At 44.5% G+C, this 20,670-nt stretch overlaps 1 protein-coding gene across 2 annotated transcripts in view; it reads right to left on the bottom strand.

The window, feature by feature from the left end:
* Positions 1-18,346, bottom strand: part of ALDH1A3 (aldehyde dehydrogenase 1 family member A3) — a 35,503-nt gene extending 17,157 nt beyond the window's left edge. Inside the window, exons 1-7 of one of the 2 annotated variants that reach the window (XM_082060559.1) lie at positions 18,228-18,346; positions 14,662-14,766; positions 9,517-9,657; positions 7,066-7,195; positions 6,056-6,117; positions 3,239-3,367; positions 686-799 (exon numbers count right to left, since the gene is read on the bottom strand). In XM_082060559.1, the coding sequence (XP_081916685.1) occupies positions 686-799; positions 3,239-3,367; positions 6,056-6,117; positions 7,066-7,195; positions 9,517-9,657; positions 14,662-14,766; positions 18,228-18,323 (777 nt within the window). In that variant the 5' untranslated portion in view covers positions 18,324-18,346. The remainder of the gene's footprint in view (positions 1-685; positions 800-3,238; positions 3,368-6,055; positions 6,118-7,065; positions 7,196-9,516; positions 9,658-14,661; positions 14,767-18,227) is intronic. The other variant, XM_082060560.1, reaches the window with a different exon arrangement.
* Between the last annotated feature and the right edge of the window lie 2,324 nt (positions 18,347-20,670).

Genomic DNA, 20,670 nt, shown 5'->3' with positions numbered 1-20,670 from the left:
TGGACTAGGGCAAACCATGCACTTCTTTCCCCGATGTGGGTACAGAAGAGGACGGCTGTAGGTGTCTGATAGTGCAGAGGCCTTGCTTCCAGCCCTCTCCTAAGCAAGGCAGCCGTAGCTATTTACAGGAAAAAAAGTGAAGAGAAGGCGCTTTACTGTGCAGGTCTCAAATGTTAATCCCATCCACGTCAGCAGGGGAAGCCTCAGGTATGGGGCCATTTTTTTATTTAAGTCCTAGTTCCCGAGAAGTAACTAAAGCCAAGGAAGAATTGTTCAGGGCTCTGATTGACATGTTTTCCAGTTGCACAGACTTGCAGGGCAGGACTGGCAGGCAAACTTGCCCAGAAGTTCCATGGGGTCAATGACATGATAAGTCATGGCCAGCCTCTCCTCTAGACTGTCTTGCCTCATGTTAGAGCATCTACTACTTATAGTTCTGATACAAATGTGGCAGTTTGGCAAAACCCAGTTTACAGAGACAAGGGTTTGTCACAAGCAGAAGGACCTGAATTAGACAAATCCCAAAGACTTCTGAGAAATCCTGTCACATGGAATGTGATGGGAAATGGTGTTGGCAATACAGAAAGCATCAACATTTCATGGGTCCAGCCTTACATCAATGGCAGTTTTAGAAGAGAAGGTAAAGAGGAACAACAGGTGTTTTTATGAGAAATTCATCACCTACCTTTGTTGATCCAGTAAAGGCAATTTTATCAATGCTGTGATGGGTAGAAATAGCAGCTCCAGCTGTGGGGCCGTAGCCTGGCACAATGTTCACCACACCTGGAGGGAAACCCACCTAAAACAGAGGTTAAATATAGCTCTGTAGAGAGAGATTTTGCATGTTCTGGAGCTGATCTGCACCCTGGAAAGCTGCAGTTCAGTTCTCAGGAAGCTCTATATTCCTTGCAATTAAGAACTGCGACTTCCAGACGAGGAGCCCATACCAGATACAACACTGTTTTCCAGACTTTCCAGTAACGTGGCTGCGTGCTACCAGCTGGAGTAGATGCCAATGAAAATAACAGCTATTCTTAGGAAATGCCAAGTTTCAGTGAGTTCTTGGAGAAATCCCAGTTTCAAGTCAAAAGAGAGTGAGTCTTTTGGCCAAACTTGCCCCCCACCCCCCAGCTACTGCTGTGCAGCCAGAGTCAAGGGGTAACTGAATGAAGGTTTGTTTTGAACCAAAGTTGATATTTGTGGTACTTCAGGGGCCAGAGGGATTAAGGAGTCAGTAAAACCTCACTAGATGATGGAGCTAATAAACCAGGAATACAAGAGCAGATGGTAACAGACTTATGCCAGTTTCCACAACATTTACAACCTAGATTAACCAACTAGAATTTCGTCAAAAGAGACAAATGGCAAAACTTTAGGTGAAATTCTAGTGTGAGAAGTGCAGGACTTACTGGTCTGGTTTTCCTTCCTGAAAGAAGAGTCTCAAGGATTATGCTCTTCTAGGTTAAAACTCCCCTACTACTGATCGCACAAAGTTGTTTTCCCTGCAATTTCTAACAGTGGAACTGCAGGATATTAAACGTTCACCTCATTTCTTATGGCTTTTTAATATAAAGTCTCAATAAACGCAGTTGCTCATTCCTAATAGAGAAAAGATAGAAGTAATTGCTCATGTGCTACCTTGCAAAAAATATATTAATAAGATATTTTCCTATTTTTACTTTTCATAAATTGGAAGGACAGTCTGATTTCTTCTATGGATGTGACAATGATAACAGTGAGTTTAATAGAGTTTGCATCTTGGCTAATGAGTTTTCAAGAAAATACTGCACGGCAAACTGTGCAAGTAATGGTGTTTGGAGTCAGCAGCAAAGCCACAAGGAAACAAAAAAAAATTGGTTCAGGTCATCCTTAGCCAAAAAGTTTTTTTCTATTTTTCAGCAAAAAGGAAAGCCAAAATATTTTGGTTGACACAAAATTATTTCATTGAACCTAACACATAGCTTTGCTTGTGTGTTAACATCTTCTGTATCCTCTTAAAGCTTTTTAAAAAAGAAAAATCCACTCATTCTTCTGAAAAGCCACAAAGAATTTAGTTAATTTTGGGTGGAGAAAGCAACATCTTCAAATAAAATTATTCTGCTGTAACTACACTTCTGCCTTGAAGGACAACTGTGAGAAAAAAGCATCTTAGAATTTCAGCTCAAAAAGTTAATTTCACCAGAACTTAATGTGTTGTTTTTTTTTTTTTTTTTTTGTGGAAATGCTTTGTCTGTATTTGGGGAACTGTATGTCAGAGCGAGAAAAGCAGTTCTGCAACAGAGCTTAAAAGTCGTGAAAACTGCACCCTGTGCTCACTCGCCCTGTGTAATCTTATTAAGTCAATTAACTGCAGGAGATATTTAACTGGTAGTATTTTTGTACTCTTTTCCTGACGGTGAAGCCATGAGTGTCAGTTATTAGTGTATCCTTCTCTTTTCTCCCAGGCTAAGCCAAGAAGAGGCAAAATCATCATCATTATTAGACTGAACATAATAAACAGACTTCTCCAGCTGAGAGGCAAGAGTGTATCTACAGCCCTTTTAATTTTTCTCACAATTAGTCACATTTGTAGATATAGGAAGTACTGATGAGTCTTGGAGGGTGCTGTGCACCTCCCATCACCTTGGTATGATTCATACATCTGAGGGCACCTGAGATCCTACCTGACGAGCCCTAAACCAACATTTTGAAATTCCAACCTATGATCTTCCCTTTATGTCAGTATCCAGTTGACTTTACAGGCCAGACATAGCTAAATTGTTCTATGAACTGCAGAAATTATGAAGAATTGTTTCCCGTGAAACTCTGTCTTGGTTGAATTACCTCACTTTAAAATGGTACAAACACAACACTGCTGTCTAATCACACACTTTTTTGTCCCATTGTTTAATAAAACTGAGCTGTAGTCTTCCCCTCCTTTAGGAGAGCAGAAAAACAAAGGGGAGAGGAGAGGAATAAAGGGGAGAAGAGAAGAATAAAACCACCACTTTTTGTCTCTGCAGCTTTCTGAGAAAGAAGAAAAACCGACAGGTTTTGTGATTTTGCCACCTCCCAGCTAGCCACTGCCAGCCATGGAGGCCTTTGAAGGAAAAGACTGAAGACAAAGGTTGCTCTCACTTTTCTCTGTGGGGCTTTAACAGCTTTAAAACCTAAAAAAATCCCATAGCCCATTTGAAATACAGTCTTGCTTAAAACCTTAAAAGAACAGTACCTAGCCAGGACATTCAGATTTCCTTACCTCCTTGATCAGCGAGCCAATGTACAGCGACGTGAGAGGAGTTTGTTCAGCTGGCTTAATCACCAGAGTGTTTCCACAGCACAGCGCTGGTGCCATCTTCCAAACTAGCATTAGCAACGGGAAGTTCCACTGCAAGAACACGAGGCTGGTCAGATCAGCCCAGCACAGTCACCTGCTCATTTTTCCCACCCTCACAGAGCTCAGGGAGACAGAAGCAATTGGGAGGAATCCCCAAAGAGAAGCAGCTGCTTAAAATACTGTGTTTGGACTACGGAGTATAAATTCCTCAGTTTCTCCCTGAGATCCCAAATGTTGCTGGCAGTCCTCGAGCTAATCCTCTATGTTGGACAAGCCTCTGCATGATGTGACCTCATTTTTTACAGGAGTTTGATCACACTTTGTAAAAGATTTTGGCTGTTCACAGAAATGATATTGCAGGTGGTGTCCTGGTGCATCACTTTCATACCGTGTCTTTATGAGCAGGAATTACAGGGTGCAATGGCTCATTGAAAAAACTCGGTTTTCTGTGTCAGGTATTGGGTGAGTAGTTAGTAGTTATATAATATCATTAAATTCCAGGTTTATAACCAGGAAACTGCAGTGGGTTATTCAGTCATGGAAATCCAGGGGAGGTCTTATACTCCCTTCAAATTGTAAATTGCTTCTTTCCAATTAGTTTTCTAATTTGGAATTAGGAACCAGTCCACATCAGTTTCCTCTGTGCTAATCTCCTTCATGGTCATGTGTATTTGTAGATCTTGGAGCCTAAGCAAGAAGTGGAAAATCTAGCTTACACTGAATCTCAGAAAGGTCATTTGGCAACAGAAAGGATTTCTTCATTAAAAATAATTAATGCTGCTTCAGAGGTGATGGAAGCAGGCCAACAGTAAGGGGACTTCTTGTCAAGACTCAAGCCAAGGGCCTTCAGCTATCGACAAAGAAGCCAAATATGTTAGGAATCCACAAATTGACACTTTCCAATAAATTTGCAGTGTGGCTTTTAAGAGATGAGTTCTGTTCTCATCCAGCAGCTCCGAGACAAAGCAGAATTTAGTCTAATGTGCTATTCTTCAACTTGTCTCCTCCTCTTTCCCAGACCTATTTTATTTCAGTGATCTTCTCCAATGGCCACGTCCATTTGTCTTTTTTTTCCCTAAGCCTTCATGAAGGTCTGACTTTGCAGCTTAAGCCATCCACACCTCCACTACTTTTCTACACTTTCAGAGCACAATGTAACTTCATTAGGAGGTTTATGATGCAGAATGGCTGGTGAGAGCAACAGTAAAGGACCCCAGGGCTGTCTCATGACACTACCTTGGGATAAAGCTCAGTCATGTGCTACACTTTTCTAAGAACTTTCCTTGCTAAGAACGTTAGTTTAAATATAGTCAAGCCACAGGAAAAAGGGAGGATTGTTAATAGGTCTAGGAAAACATATGCAGAATAGTGACAGAATCTCTTTAAATCAAATAGGAAGATACAAACGCACAGACTGGTGTTAGAGATCAAACTGGAAAAAAATTTAAGGGGATTTGTTCTAAGTAAACGGAAGACAGATATGGTTTTGTTGATCCAAGTCATCCTTTTTACAAACACAGTGTTGAACCTGAGCCAGATTTGGTTCTGTACCTTCTATCGTATCTATTCCTGATAAGGGGTCAACCTGAAATATTAGAAGTCCCACTATGTTCCCTTATAGTGGCACTCCAAAGCATCCTGCATGAAAGCTTTTAAACAGATGGTTTCCAAAAGCATTGCTGGGTGCCAAAGGTGGCTGAAGTGTGACCAGGAGATAACTTTTAATTGTTGATCAATGTGAGTAACCTGATGTTTTGATCTTAAATCACAAATTCTAGATGCTCACATTGCTTGTTCAGCCAGAAAAGCTGTGCAGAAAACATCAAGCCAAATGTCTTATTACGAGTACCAACTGTCTCCTCTTTGCCTCACCCTGACATTGCTAAATCACTGGATATATAAGCTCAGCCCTGCTGAAGGAAAAAGCAAAATTTCCCCAGCTATCTTTGGGAACCGTTCCAGACCCGGTATTCCAAGGGTCCAGCAAACCAAATATCCCACATGCATTTCTTTCAGTCTCTCCTATAACATTATCCCAAAGGTCAAAAATCTTCCTTAGACTCTTACTGACGCAAGTATCCAAACAGAGAATCTTGGCACACCACCGTTTGCCTCATGGCCTGTAGGATACTATGTTCAAAGCATTTTACAACCAGAGAGGAACAAACTATGTCCCCCATGCAGCTGTAAAGTCTTCCTGGCTGTCTGTTTAAACAGAGCAAGCAACACACACTAAAACTGGAGGTATTCCAAGGACTAGCCACACTGTCCTCTCAGCAGAGAATGAGACATCAAGGAAAAGAAAACTCTATTCAAGTAAGATTTAATCACAGAAAGCTCAGAGAACAGCTGGGGGTAATTAATAATGGATGTGATTTAAAACTCAAAACTATGCATCAGCACTAGGCAGCAAAAAGCTAGCACACGTAATGACGAGATGGTTGCCCCAGCAGTGCAAGAGTCAGAGAGCTCTGACTGGTCTCTGGTGACTGGTGTCAGCCTTCGAGGGGAACAGAGCATCTGACTGGAGACCCACCCTTCCCTTGCAGAGGACTTTGTGTTGCCAAGAGTAATTGGCATGGGGGTAAACCAAGAAACTACATGAAGCCACTGAGATGGGAGTTCCCTGCAGAACAGCTGTACTTAACTAGGAAGCAAATGGCTGCAGTATAAGATGGGGAGTGCACAAGGACTTCTGCAGTTCTGGGGGAGATGCAGGGCACCATCACTGTCACTTACTGGAGTTATAGCTCCACAGACACCCATTGGTTCGTGCCTGGTGAAGCAGACAAAATTTTCATCTGCAAGACAAAGAAATAAAAGACAAAACAGTCAAAATCCTTGCTTCTGCAGAGGGACAAAACAGGCTGGTTTTGAAAATACACCATATTGCTCATCGTGCCACATGGATATCCATTGTCTTAACTTGGTCTCCCCAAAACCATGTTTGAATTTATACAGCTGAGCCAAAGTGTTCTCTCTGTCCCTGACACAATGGTGCAGTGTGACTGCTCTGGCTCTGCACCCCAGGAAATATTTCACAAAACCTCTTTCAAGTGAGAGAAAACTTGACAAAGTCCTTCAAGGAGTTCAGTGCTTCGGTTCCTGAGGAGTCAACATTTCAGGTCTTCTCATTAATAAAAGTTAAGAAAAAGCACTACATGGTCTCTCTAAACCTTATCTTTAATAAAAGTTAAGAAAAACTACTACACAATCTCTCTAAACATCTGTGAACCAGCACTGCCAGGGATGCAGGAAGGTCCGTGAGGTGGGATGCACAGGTGGATTCCACATCAACCCTCTGCCACATTCATGTGGCATCGAGGACAGCATGAGCTCTGCTGCCTTCATACAGTCCTCTCTAGAAACCTCTGACCTCATATTCTCCAGGCTCTTAATCCATTTCAGTGATACCTGGTAAATAAACTCCCCTGTTAACATGTGGGTTTTTTTCTTTAAGAATTAGTCTGAATTTAAAACCAAAGTGGTTTCGCTGTCAAAAAAGCAACAAAATAGCCCATCCATTATTTTCCGGAGCTCTATCCAGGCATTGACATTGTTCTCCCATTAGTTTAAATTTTGAAACACCTCTACTTAAAATGCATCCTGAGATAGAAATGAAATACAGGCTGGTTTTGCCTGTTTTCAGAAGCCAATCTTTCCATACATCTCCCTCCCAGCAGGTTCCTCTCCCACCCCCTCAAGCCTCATCCTGTCTCAGCTCTGAAACTGGGTCTGAAGGAACTTACCCACTGGGATAGTTCTGCCCTGAATTTTATCAGCCCATCCAGCATAATATCGGAGTGTTTTTATACAACCTTCCAGGTCAATGAAATAAGCCTGCAGAAAAGGTTTTCCCGTGTCCATTGTTTCCAGAGTCTGAAAAAACAAATTGCATGCACTGTCAGGCAAGTCAACATTTTTTCTTTAAAAAAAGCTTTTAGAGAAACTCTTTCTCAACTTTATTTTGCCTTTTGCTGCAGACATGGGGTTTCCTTCCCTCCCCTTATATTTAAAGAATAAGCTTGTTAATACAAATAAGGTAGAAAGGAGACTAGACAAAATAACCCTGATGCTTGTACAAGTTGCTATGGTCAGTGGTTGCAATGAAAATACATCTTCCGAAGCCCCCAGAAGGTGGCTGTGGGTGGGATACAGGGCTGTGCTCTGGGGCACCACTCAGAAATGATGGGAGTGTCGTGACTTCACCATAACTGACCCTCCAACGCAGACGTTCTGGATTCCAGATGGTGTCACTGAAATCAGTCAGACCCACTTTCCTTTTATTTGGAAATCTGTTGGTTTTTTTTTTTTTTTTTTTTCTACTTAACCCTAAAACAAACCTCTGAAAACCTCTTTTGTCCACAGGATGATAAAAACCACATTTTTTACAGAGTTCTGCTAAAGTAACCTTTGGGCTCAGATCTGTGCTAAGACTAAGACAAGGAAGAAGTTGCTTTACTAAAGCTGTGCTGATGCTGAGCAGCTCTAAATAAAGTCCAGTCTCAGCCAGTGTCCTTCTCACTGTTCTGGACATTAGTTCAGTGAATGCTTTGTGCTGTATTCAGGTCATTAAATGGGATATCAGTGCAAATGGCCAGCACATCCATAAAGGAAGCACTATCCCTTGGTAGATTGAAACATCTTTGTTTACATATGAAGTCATACCCAGTCATCTTCCACAGACATTAGGGTCCAAACAGCACTCAAACAGACATTCCCCTTGGAATGACTAGGATTGTTATCCACTCTGAATGCCTGCTAAAATGACTGATTTTTATAAGTCATTACTTAGCATGCAGCCAAGGTGGCTATGGTTGGTTTTCTGCAGTGAAAAACATGCCAAACAAACCCTCCCAGATCTGAAGGACACCAGAAAGCTTGAAACAAGTGTCCTGGTTTACATAAAAAGAAAGGTCCTCTGGAGTCACATTAAAAAAGTGAGCAGAAAATGAACAGGGACTATTTGCAAACACACATATTTAATTGCTTTTTAATTTCTGGCCAGAACTGCCTTCAGACACGGATTTTTTTTAATTTTTCCCCTCCTGACACTGGAGGATGTCATGTGGTTAAGAGACAAAGTGTTGGGGAAAGAGACCCTGCTCAAAATACTTCTTCAAATACAGTCTCCTAAGCACATCCCATGTACTTTAAGTCCTACTGACCTCAGTGGGACATCAGCTCAGGAACTTGCACATCTAACAGCACTGAATGTCATAAATGCCATTGCCCTGAAGACAAGCAGAGTCAAAATGCAGTATTGTACCAGTGAGTGCTCACGTCTGAGATCTTAGGTATGAACAGACAACAGCTGTAAGCTAAGAGATGCTAGGATCTGTGAGTGCAGTTTGGGAAGATGTCCAAGGCCCATAGAGTCTAAAGACTTCTACCAACTGCAGCACATTTTGGCTTGGGTCCTACACTCCTTGTTTTGCACCAAGACTCCTTCAGGACAGGATAGGGAATCATTAGCAATAGTCCTTCAGCGCAGAAGTCCAAGTTAACACAGCTTCATGGCCATAAAGAGATTTTTCTGAGCCAGTACATTCAGCAGGGAAAGAAACAGTTCTCACTTACACACATCTTAAACTTTGGATGACATCCAGCAAGAGAAAGATTCTTTTTCCAGCCCCCATTTTAAAGGAAGCAATTTGCAAATAAGTTATCTTGTAATAAAGAAAGGGTGGTTTCGTTTTGGTTTTTTTGCTTGTTTTGTTTCTGTTGTTGTTTGCTCTGAGTTTCTTTGTTGGTTGTTTTTTGGGGTTTTACTTGTTTTGGGGTTTTGTTGTTTGGGATTTGTTTCTTTTTATTTTTTGTTGTTGTTTTATTTTGTTATGTTTGCTTTGTTTTTAAGATAAGACCTGCAAGTCAGCTATGAACACTGAAGACTGTTAAACTAAGAAATAATATGTTTATTGCTCTGAAAATTTAAGTATTAATATTTGCAATCATTTCAATAACCAGCTAAAGTTTTGGAGAAGTCATCTACTACATAGCAGAACTAACAGCCTCCTTCTAAAACCTCGAAAATAATCCCGCAGAAAGAGGAAGATGAGCCCTGACTCCTGCATGGACTCTTCTGCCCTTCATGAAGGGAAAGAAAAACATTAGGTAGATACAGATGCAGCAAAATCAGAGGGATGGAGCTGAGTTATCAGCCAACTGCTGCTGGCTTTCCCACCAATCACAGTACTTACTGCCAGGATGACTCTGTCTCGCTCAAGAAGATCAGCCAGCTTGTGCAGGAGTCGCCCTCTGCTTAGGGCATCCATCTGTCTCCATGCAGACCCTCTCTGGAATGCTGCCTTTGCTGCTTCCACTGCGTTATCCACATCAGGCTAGAGCAGCCACACACACAAGGAAAAACATTAAGTTACAAGGAATGAGCTGGACAATGGCACAGAGACCCTACTGCTGCTTCCTAGATGACGCTGTGGTGGCTCAAACCAAGTTGTCTGACAAAAACACTTCCATTTTACTCCTGGACTTGGACTCAAGCCTGCAATACGTTTCAGGTTTGGCCTGGGCTCATCAACAACCTTGAGGTCAAAGTACCAAAAGGGTCTTTCAAGGGTAATTTTATACATCTGCCTTGTTCATAAAATAATCCAGAATCATGTTCCTGCTGATACAAGGTGTAAGTGACACCAGGGGAGATGGAGAAACAAGATCCCAATTCTGTTCCCTAAGTGTGACAGGCCATTGGCCTGCATGAATCAGCCTCTTCTAAACAAGTGTGGGAAGGAAAGTTCCCCATGAGAGAGACTGTGATTTTATCCAGGGGAACAATCAGAGCTCAGAGCCCACCATTCAGTACCACTGGAACCCTTGCCAGGAACAGTTAACACACTAAAAAAGCTCCCTTAGATCCTAGATCACCCTTCCAGAACATTTCTACCAGATGGGAACTGTTTTGTTATTTAGTGCTACGACAAAGGCATTTCACCTACACAGACAGCACCACTCTCCCGTCATCTCCCAACTGCTTTACTGTGCTCTGGACCAAATCTAACTCCGTTTGCCCAAGTTATTACTCAGGTGGGCAGCAAATTCCCTCTCTTCCCACACCACCACCCCTAGAGAAGCTTCGTGCATTTGCTCAGGCCACAGCATGCCCTGGACTCCTCCCTACATACATTAAAAATGTGAAGCCAAGGGCAACCTCCTGACCCAATGAAGTCAATGGGAATGCTGCCATCAACATCTATGAGGCCAAGATTGTACCCCAAGCATACATAAAGCATGCTTCACCCTGGCTTTGGACAGAATCCTGCTCTATGTAATGTCTGGCACAGCCCGTGCCTCACTTCAGCTGATGGAGAACTTGCACCTCACCGCAATGTGTGGCTCAAAGGGGTGGGAAAGGAGGGAGGGTTGCAGGCCTTGATTATTCCTTGTAGCACTTCACCAGGTGCTCTCATTTATGTCTTATCTCAAGCCTCCTCTGGATACAACTATGAAGTAAGCCTCTGCACTGATCCAACAAGGTCCAGCCATTCTCCCCCCATGAGGACATGTGTGGTGCTCAATCAAGAAAAATGTTACAGAAAGACATGTTGCCTTCTTACAGCAAAAATTAATGGAGAAAATAGGAAGCCACCACCCACTGAAATGGCATCTTACACTAAATTTGGCTCCTTTTCCTTAAAAGAAGATTACACAGCTTTAAAACAGTCTGACCTATACTGCCAGGAAAAGAACTGTTTGGAAGGGCACTGATGGGGAAACCACTGGGGGAAACTTGTGCTGTTATGAGGCGTTAAGAATGGCTCTGGTCAAGCAAGGGTGCTGGCGAGGCAGAGGTTCCCAGGAACAGGTATGAGATGCCCAAGGACTTTCAGTGCATGCTCAGCTCTTCCCCATCCTCTAAACTTGGGACCACCTGAGCCTTGCTGCAGCTCCTGCAAATACTAGTTGTCTTCATTCTTGACGCAGACACGCTGGGTACACACAGCGGCTTGGACACTACAGTCACCATCACACAAGCAAAAAGACTTTCCCAAAACACCCTGAGGGGCAGCACTACCAAGTGAGATCTTCTGAGCCTGCACAGCATCAATAGGCCTGTAAGACCAGCAAAAACAAGGAAATTCTTCAGGAAGGGTGAAATGCCATTCTTAATCCATCCTGTTATGACTAGGCATTAGGGGAGTCTAAATGGTGTGTTCATTGCAGGCGTGTTGCAATAGGTAGGCACAATGCGTGACAAAGACTCGTAACTGTCAAGGTGCCAGGGACACACTGTGGTATACAAAACCGCAAGTAGAAGGAGGTTCATGCATCCTGGTGCTCAGTTCTGATCTATATAGATTTATTGAGTATTACATAAAAAGCTCTGCTAAGAGAATATTAAGATTGCAAAGTCAAGCATTGCAGCATTGGGAAATGTCTGCAAACCTTCATACCCACCCTGGATGTTTGCGTTATGATACAACCCCCAGTTACACAACCGCATACCATTTTCCCCTGAACAAACTTACACCGTTCTTTGTTCTCAGCTACCTCATCCACCTTCCTCCTCTACCTCCAGTCCTGCTCATCACAGCTCCACTTCTATCCTGCCCCTTTTTCCTCTCTCCTGCCAACTGCAGAGCACAGAGGACACCATCACCTCACTGGCTCTGTGAGTAGGAAAGACACCTGAAAACAAACAAACAAAAGCCTTGCTCTGCTTTATTTTCAGTGTGCATAACTGCTCTGTTTTGGCCTGCAAGGAGACATGCCAGGGATGGAGCACACCCAGCATTCAAAACAACTACAAGCAGCATCTTAACAGCCCATAGTGTCCAGTGAAGTCTAATGAAGTAAGTTATCCCTTTTCTGTTATCAACCTGGCAGACACTTGTACACCAAGCCGTTATCTTGCAGGCCAAAAGCCTCCAAGAATCCAGTGGAAGCATTTGCTGGTTTATTTTCAGTGCTTCTATTTCCACACAAGACTTTTCTTTATCCATTACTCACTGTAAACAGAACATGAATACCTATATACAATTAATTGATTCAACATGCAACTTATCCACACTGTGATCTATCCCCCAATGACCTCATCAAGGGCAATTCTATCTTAAGTTCTGTAACTAAAGAACAAACAGCAAAACCTTTGCTCCTAGCTTCATAAAGCTTTGTCCAGCACCATACTACATTGTCATTGCTGAGATATCAGCTGCTAAATTCCCACCCCTCATGTGCAGGCTAAGCAAAACATGTTCTGCACAGCCAGAGAGGGGCAGGTTTCTGTTCAGGGCTCAGAAAGTGGAGTCCTGGTACCAGCCTGCTGCAAAGGCAGAGCCAGCCCTGGCATGGCACAGCTGAAGGCAGAGACAGGACCAGGAACAACAACCCCTGTGGTGACACTGACCAGCACAGCCAAGACACTGGAAAGCACCACTAAACACAACTGATCACTGTCTGTAGTACCTCCAACAGACTGGAGTTACAGACCTAGGAGGGGATGCTCAAGGAGGGCAAAGGAAGTGTCAGGGGACTCAGTTTGCCCAGAGGACAGTGGCACATGGTCAAGTGTCACCAGCAACAAAACAGCTAGTTTGGGATGCTTCTCATCCCTGATTCTGCCTTCTAACTACTTAGAGCAAAAAACAGAACAAAACCCACTTAGAGTAAAAAAAATTTTTTTTTTTTTTTTCTTTTTTTAAAGCTGTGTGATGTAAAGGGGTGGAAGAAGAGGCTTTTGGCACCCAAGGTGCAGCTACCTTATATTCTTGCCTGCACTTATTCTGCGCACCGAGGTAGCAGGCACCTATGCTGAGTAGCCACGGGCAGAGGGCTCCACTGACTGGTCCCAAGAAAAGTTTTACAGGGACTCTCCCACAAACTGGAAGCTGAAAGCAGCTCTTGAATTCAGGTAGGGACGAGTCTCAAGGAGGCAAGCTGCAAAACTGGCCTTTTAGTTCTGCATAACAATTTTCTTTAACCAAGTCATGAAGAAGCAGGCTTGACATACTCATGTAATGCTCTGTAACTGCTTGAGGAGACACTTAGCTCAGGCAACAACGGCAAAGTCATGGTTTCTGCCTAGCAAAGTGCAGTTGCTTCAATTAACTTTCAACTCTACGGTTTACATGCCACTGCAATTAAACACTTGTGTCCTATCCAGGTAGTATAAAGGAATTACACATAATATTTGGTTCTGCCTCAATTTGTAGTTGCTCCATGGATGCACAGATCCCCTGTGGTAATAAGTCTCCCAAGGGCTGCTTTAGTGCCATCCAAAAAGAACAGCTACCTTACTTATGCACCATCTGCGTGCAGGCTGGTGACTTGCATTGCAAATCAAGTTTTCTCCCATCTCCAGAAAAGTCAGGTTCTATACATAGTTCTAACACCAGAAAACACATTGTCCCTGCTCAACTAGTATCACTCCTACTAGGGAAGGATCCACAAACCAGCTACCTGGTTGGAAACTATGCATTGAGCCTCACAAGTGCTGGACTAGCTTAGACAAGAGAAAGTTACCACAATACAGGCAGAAATGTCCACACTGCCCACAACAATGAGCAGCCAAAGCCCTGGTACAGCAGAGAAGCTGTGAATCACCATCCCGTGACATACTGCAAAAAGCCAGCTCTTTGGCCAGCTCTTTACCATAGATCAGGCCAGATGGCCCATATGTCATGAGCTATTTTGGACAAAAAGTGTCACATATGACTGTTTCTCACCTCAGACTGTTAACAAACCCAAGCAGTTATGTCCCAGGCTACTCTGCGGTGCCCAGGGCCAGGGACTACTGAAGTTATTGAGAGATACTGGTTTGGTTTTGACTGAGAGTTGCCACATTTGTGCAGGACACCAGAACCCACAACGGCAGTTGGAAAAGCAGCACTACAGCAGATCTCCAGCAGAAAGCAGGCAGTGTTTACAGGACCAAGCTCTGCATCTCCTGAGCACTCAGATTATTTGTTGATTGTGTTTATAAAAGGGCAAGTTGCAGTTCAATGTCCCCAGCACGCTGCCATGTAGCTGGAGTATAAATCACAACCAATATGAGGCCTCAGTTCTGTCAGGGATGTGCATGCACCATTATTGCTGTTTCCTCATATTAGCTGCTTCTTTCCACCCTGTAACGCAAGAACAATGCTGAGTCTCATTCCTCTGACAGTGTTCAGCAGCAGTTCCTACCAGGGAAAGTGACTCTGAGCTGGACAGGACTAATCCTACCTACCCTGTGTAATTCTAAAACGGCACATCTAGAGTCCCAGACATCCAGCTCGCAGTTTGGCCAGATGGACACTATTGTTAGAAGACAGCTTTTCCTCTGTGTGCTTCCCTGCAAAAGCAAGTCCCTTAGAAACTCCCTTTTGCACTGCCTTTCCAACAACACTTACCTTGTCTCCTTCCTCAATGTCACAAATTTTCTCTAGCGTTGAAGGGTTGTAGGTGGGGAACTTCTTTCCACTTGTAGACTCATGCCATTCATTGTTAATAAATATCTGAATGGAGAGCAAGGGGAGAGGGACAGGGAGGAGAAAGAAAAAAAAAAAAAGTGATGCAGACAACACAAAAAACCCACAAGTACTACTCAAAGGGCCTGGGGCTCTTCAATGTTCACTGATGACAAAGGTAAGTATGTTTGTGACATGTTTGCGATACAGACAGCATTTATCCAAACGGGAACCTGAGCAGAGAACAGACAAAAAAAAATCTTCACGCACCCAGTTAGTTCTGAGCAAGAGAAGGACAGAGGATGGGGCCCACACAGTATAACACCATAGTTCGGCAACAAGAAACAGTTTTTGAGATACATGTCCATGGGATCAGCAAGCAGACACCATGAGAAACTTGTATGGTTCAGGCAAAAGTAGCCCCTTGTTACACGCTACAAGCAAAAAGTCAGCGTACAATATTACTTGGTCGCTTGTATCCTGCCCTGGGCTAGTTTCACAACTTGTCCCCCCACAAGCACTGAAGGGTAAGTACTGGCTCAGCTCTACCCCACCATCCCTCGTCACAGGCCAGATCAAGCCTCCCACATCACTTGGAGTAATTTGTGACAAGATTTAAGTGTTTCAAAATATTGCATTTCCAGAGCAAGGACAAACAGTCCCAGTGTTGCGTAACTGAAAAACGCATTAAATACTAGAGTGTTGTTACGCACTGTAAACAGAACATGAATACCTATATACAATTAATTGATTCAACATGCAACTTATCCACACTGTGATCTAACTTGGCAGTGTTATATTTTATAAATACACTTTAAATAAGATTAGATGAAGTAATCTTTAGTAGCCTGTTAGCGGCTGTAAGCTAGTACTTTTACTTGGAAGTCGTCCATATTTGCAATCTTGTTTATGAGTCTCTACACACCAGCAGGAGATTAATGTTGCATCCCTTGCATTTGGAATTCCCACTGCTTTGGGTCATAGTTTTCTTTCCTTGGGGAGCTTTATTCCTGAAAGGAGTTTCTCCTGACTATTTCTGCAAAAAGCATCCGAGATGTAACTGGTATAGAAGCTACACTTTTGGATCTACCTTTTTCAGATAGGCTGAAGCAGGGCGGGGGGGTGGGGGGAGGCGGAAAGAAGAGTTTTGCCCAAAAAGCTGCCAAGTGAAGTCACAAGAAAAGATACAATGTTAGAAATATTAACTAACTTGACACTAATGCTCCCAAACTACCTCTGTTATCTGAGTACTGCATTTTAAATATATATTAATAAAATAACACATTTTAATTTCAGTTTTCCTTTGTTCCACTAAGAAAGGAAGTCATATTATATATGTGGGAGATATGACAGGAGCTGTAAAATTACAGCATCAAACTAAAGATTGGGGAAGGATACCCTTTTTCCTTTGCATTCAACTTTAATTTTATGTGAAAGGGTTAGGAAAGCAATGTTCCTCTACGAAGTAGTAAAACATAAGAGTGACAGGATCAGGCTGTTTTAAATGTAACATATATGCTGATATCATTCTGGGAATCACACCACATAGCCCAAGTCTTCGGTGCCAGGAGTTGAAATCAAACAGAACAGCGTATTGGTGGTTCATTCTTCACACCCAGGATTTGAGACACGGGACTGTGGACAGATCACTTCCATCACACGTCCATGACAAGCATTAAGCTGCTCTATAAGTAAGACCTTTGTTGAAATTTTTTTCCTCTCCCCTAGGCCTGTAACTGGTAGAACCAAAAAATAGAAATCTCCGCTAAGGAGAGGAAAGTGTGCCGTCAGCTGTAAACATCTGGTGAAACTCAGAGCTTGCAGAAAACCCCTCGCGGTTTTATGAAAACTGACTGCTGCTCATTATTTCCTCAGATGCACCAGGAGCATCAGATCGAATATCAAATTCACACTTTTAATTAACATTGATTTCCACTTTTAAGAGACTACCTTGATACATGTAGTGCACAGAGTCTCTGGCAAAACTCTGGAGAACAAAAAATACACATTTTAAAACATACATGACTGCAGGATCAGATCCCAAAGGAGTATTTTAAAAAGCGTTCACAACAATAAAAATAACAATAAAACCAGAATGTTTGGATGTTTAGGGAAAACTCTAATGGCCAGGTCCATTTTGGACACAGGAAAGAGCTGTTTGTGCAGCATTATGCCGTCTGCAATCAGCAGCTGCAGATCCAATTTGCTGCTAAATAACAAGTTTATCTTACAAAGAAAAGGCAGATAAATTTAGGATGTTAACCTTAATCTAGTCCAGTGATTGCTACTAATTGTTAACCTGTTTCAGTACTTCAGATCAACACCTCAGTGTACAAGCTATTGCTGTTTACTCCTTCTTACTGCAAGAGACAGAACTTCAAGTTCTGCTTTTTTTTTTAATACTTAATACAGAAATGTAACAGTAATTAATATGTTCATTCAGGCCCTCCAGCTCTTTTAGCCCAGCCACATAGTTAGTCAAGGCTGCCCAGCAGTGTAACCAGCCAGGATATTTTCCCCACTGCACAAGACAGCAGGTCAGGCTGTTGCGGAACAAACAGTGACCTGGCTATAGCAGAGCTACGGCTGCGTTAGGGAGCGGGGATTTCTGCACCAGCGCCAGCCTCAGCTCCAAAGTACAGAGTTATCGAGCTCTGGAGCCTTAGGTTACATCTGAGAGGCTGGGGGGAATAATTTAAAGAGAACCTCGATGGAAGGAGGGAGGGCGCAAGTTCGTGTGTGCCTGGTGCCTGGCGCCTGGCCCCACAGGGCGGTTGTGGAGCAGCCCCAACGGGATGGCGAGTGACCAACAAGACATGTGCGAACACCACTCCTCTTCAGGAGCTGTGGGGTGGCCCCCGCCCCATCACTGATCCCTTTCTCAAGGCCCATTCCTGCAGGACACCAGCCATCCCTCACATTCCCTGCACCCTCCAGGACACAAACCCAGCCTCTGACACTGAACCCCCCTCCCAGAGCTCCACACTAGGCCAGGGGTGGCTGAACACAACCCAGGCAAGTGGCTTCCTCACAGATAAAGCCCTTCTGCCTGGGCTCACCCATCCAAATCTGATTTCACTGAGCACTAACATAGTGCGGGTCTGTGAGCACTAGGTGGGAAGATGGCGGCAGGGCGAGCGGGAGGGGACAGGCCAGCGTGGCACCACTGCCTGACACAGTCAGGGAGAGGGGCCCATGGGCACCCTCACAAGTTTGTGTTTTGTTTTGTTTTTTAAAAAAAAAAAACAAAAACACAAAGATAGTTTCATGGACTTTAAGGACTGAGGTGACTGCAGCTCCCCTAGAAATGCCACAGTCATCTGCTTGCACCAGTCGCTCAATCACATTTACACCCTACAAGCCTACCATCTATGGCAGCAAGAATTAAAAAAAAAGTGAAGGAGAAAATTTTCTATTAAAAAAAGTAACACCTCATCACTAGCCTGGCTCCATCAAGCATCACCAACACCGCAGCAAAGCCCGCTGCCCACCACCCGTCGCCAGCTCACCTTGGTGTACTTCACCTCCAGGCTCCGCAGGGGCCGCGGCAGCGGCACTTTCCTGTCAGGCTGCCCGTTCTCTACAGCCCCGTTGACGGCGGCCATGGCCGCGCCGTCGAGCCCCCGCCGCCCTCTAGCCGCTGACAGCCCGCGGGGCCGCCTTAAGAGCGGCGCGCGCCGGCCGCCACTGCCCGCCTCCATTGGCCACCGCCCCGCCCCGCCCCTCCTCTCGCTCGCCGCCCCGCCCCGCCGCGGCCCTCAGGTAACGGGCGGCGACGCCCCGCCGAGGCACCGCGGCCGCTCGCGGGGCGGGGGGCGCCCGCGGGCTGTGCCGGCACCCGCGGCTCCCTCAGCGAACCCCTCGGGGCTCCGCTCAGGGCTCCCCTCGTCGTTTCCCTCAGTGCTCTCCTTGGAGCTCCCCTCAGTATTTCCCTCAGTGCTCTCCTTGGAGCTCCCCTCAGTATTTCCCTCAGTGCTCTCCTTGGAGCTCCCCTCAGTATTTCCCTCAGTGCTCTCCTTGGAGCTCCCCTCAGTATTTCCCTCAGTGCTCGCCTTGGGGCTCCCCTCAGTTCTCCTCCACTCAGGGCTCCCCTCAGAGGTGGCCATTAGGTTTCAGCCTCTCCCCCAAAGAGGCCAGAGAAGGAGGGGGCCCTGTCGCTGGGAGCAGAGCAGCCACCCTGGGCAAAAAGTGTCACATCTGACTGTTCCTCACCTCAGACTGTTAACAAACCCAAGCAGTTATGTCCCAGGCTACTCTACAGTGCACCAGGGCCAGGGATTACTGAAGTTATTGAGAGATACTGGTTTGGTTTTGACTGAGAGTTGCCACATTTGTGCAGGAGGCCAGAACACATGGTACCAGTTAGAAAAGCGGCACTGTGGTGGATCTCCAGCAGAAAGCAGGCAGTGGCACCAGGGTGGACATGGGAGGGGGTGCACTCTGCTGCCCGCTGTGTCCCATCGGTCACAAGAGGACATTTTCAGGGGTTTCCACAGGAATACCCTCACCCTCCCCAGGCATGGTGTGGGGAATTGGACTGTCTGGTGCGCTCACCCCTCTATTGTCACGTTACACCCTCTACCTCCAGCTACAAGGGTGTTTCTCTGCTGTTCTGGTGCCACAACTTCCTCACCCAACTGCTGCACCCCATCCTTCACCCGGTGCCCCTGCAAAGCTTCTCGGGGCTGACCAAGAAAAGAGGGGAAGAGGGTTACATCAAATGTCTGATGTGTGGCTCGCAGCAACTCCTCCACACCCTGCGTGCACACATGAGTCCAGGGCCAGTCTGACCACCCCAGTTTGACTGTCCCAGTCAAAGGACTTCAGCCTACTGAGGCAAGACCAGGCCCTTCAGCCGAAACTTCTGCAGCCATGAGTAACCGATATACTTGTGCTCCACACCGTCAGCCTCCAGCACACTGTTCATAGTAGCATACTCTGAACACTGAGAAAGATGCTGTCTTTCAAGAAGTCCTCAAGGATATGGAACATGTCTGAAGTGACAGATCTAGGCTCTGTGCCTGGACAAGTTCATTATGTATTGCTTAACTTCATTCTGAATAAAATATGTGTAAGTCTTTGCAGGCTAGGGGCCAGGACACTAGGAGACCCTTACACCCACACACACATGGAAGATAATACAACATATTTTCCATATAACAAGTGGCAAGATGCCAGAAGTTATCTTAAAAAAATGTTCCACAGAATTTGTAATCCCCAGCAATAGTCAGCACTTTGCTATTAAAATACTTAAAAATATGTGCTTCCAAAGGCAGATAGTCTGTGATATCATAGCGGCATAAGATTTAGTGCTGATTCAGAAGGGAAAGTACCACTGATGAATCAAACCCCGCTTCCTGCAGCTTGCGGGGTGTTCTTGAAGGTCCTGGGCCCAGGTGAAAACCCCTCTGGTGGTGCTTGGTTTGGGAAAGATTTTTTTCTCCCACACAGTCTCCATATCTTTACCAGAGAAATCACTGAATCAATTTCTGTTGAACTGTCAATACTAAAGGACTCATCCTACTTAGCAGTAGAAAAATGACATTTTCTCTTCAGATGGGAAGGAGCTTCCATTATAAATAATTTGTGGGAATATCCTTTTATGCAATGGCAGAATCAAAAGAGCATTCTCAGAAAGTAAAGGGATACATTACAAAGGCAGAAATGGTTATTTCTAAGCTGTCCATTTTTAACTGTCCAGTTGCTATTTCTCACAAAAGCTACAAAGGCATCAAAGCTAGAAGAATCTCTTAACCAAGTCCCAACATATTCCTAGTCCCAATGAAGAGGCGTTTGGTTCCAAGCTATCCTTAGATGTCATCAAGAAAACTATGCAGTGACTGGTAGGATTCAGCAAGTCAAAGTCAGACATGGAAGACATTTCTGTCTATTTTCTCTGGAAAAGACAGGCCCGCTGCTCCATTTTAGGGTTAGTGGAACCTTTTGGCAACA

This window comes from Streptopelia decaocto, assembly GCF_964273445.1.
Source record: "Streptopelia decaocto genome assembly, chromosome: 9".
Lineage (NCBI taxonomy): Eukaryota > Metazoa > Chordata > Aves > Columbiformes > Columbidae > Streptopelia > Streptopelia decaocto.
Note: the sequence above shows the minus strand (reverse complement) of the source record. Positions and strands in the feature narration are given on the sequence as shown.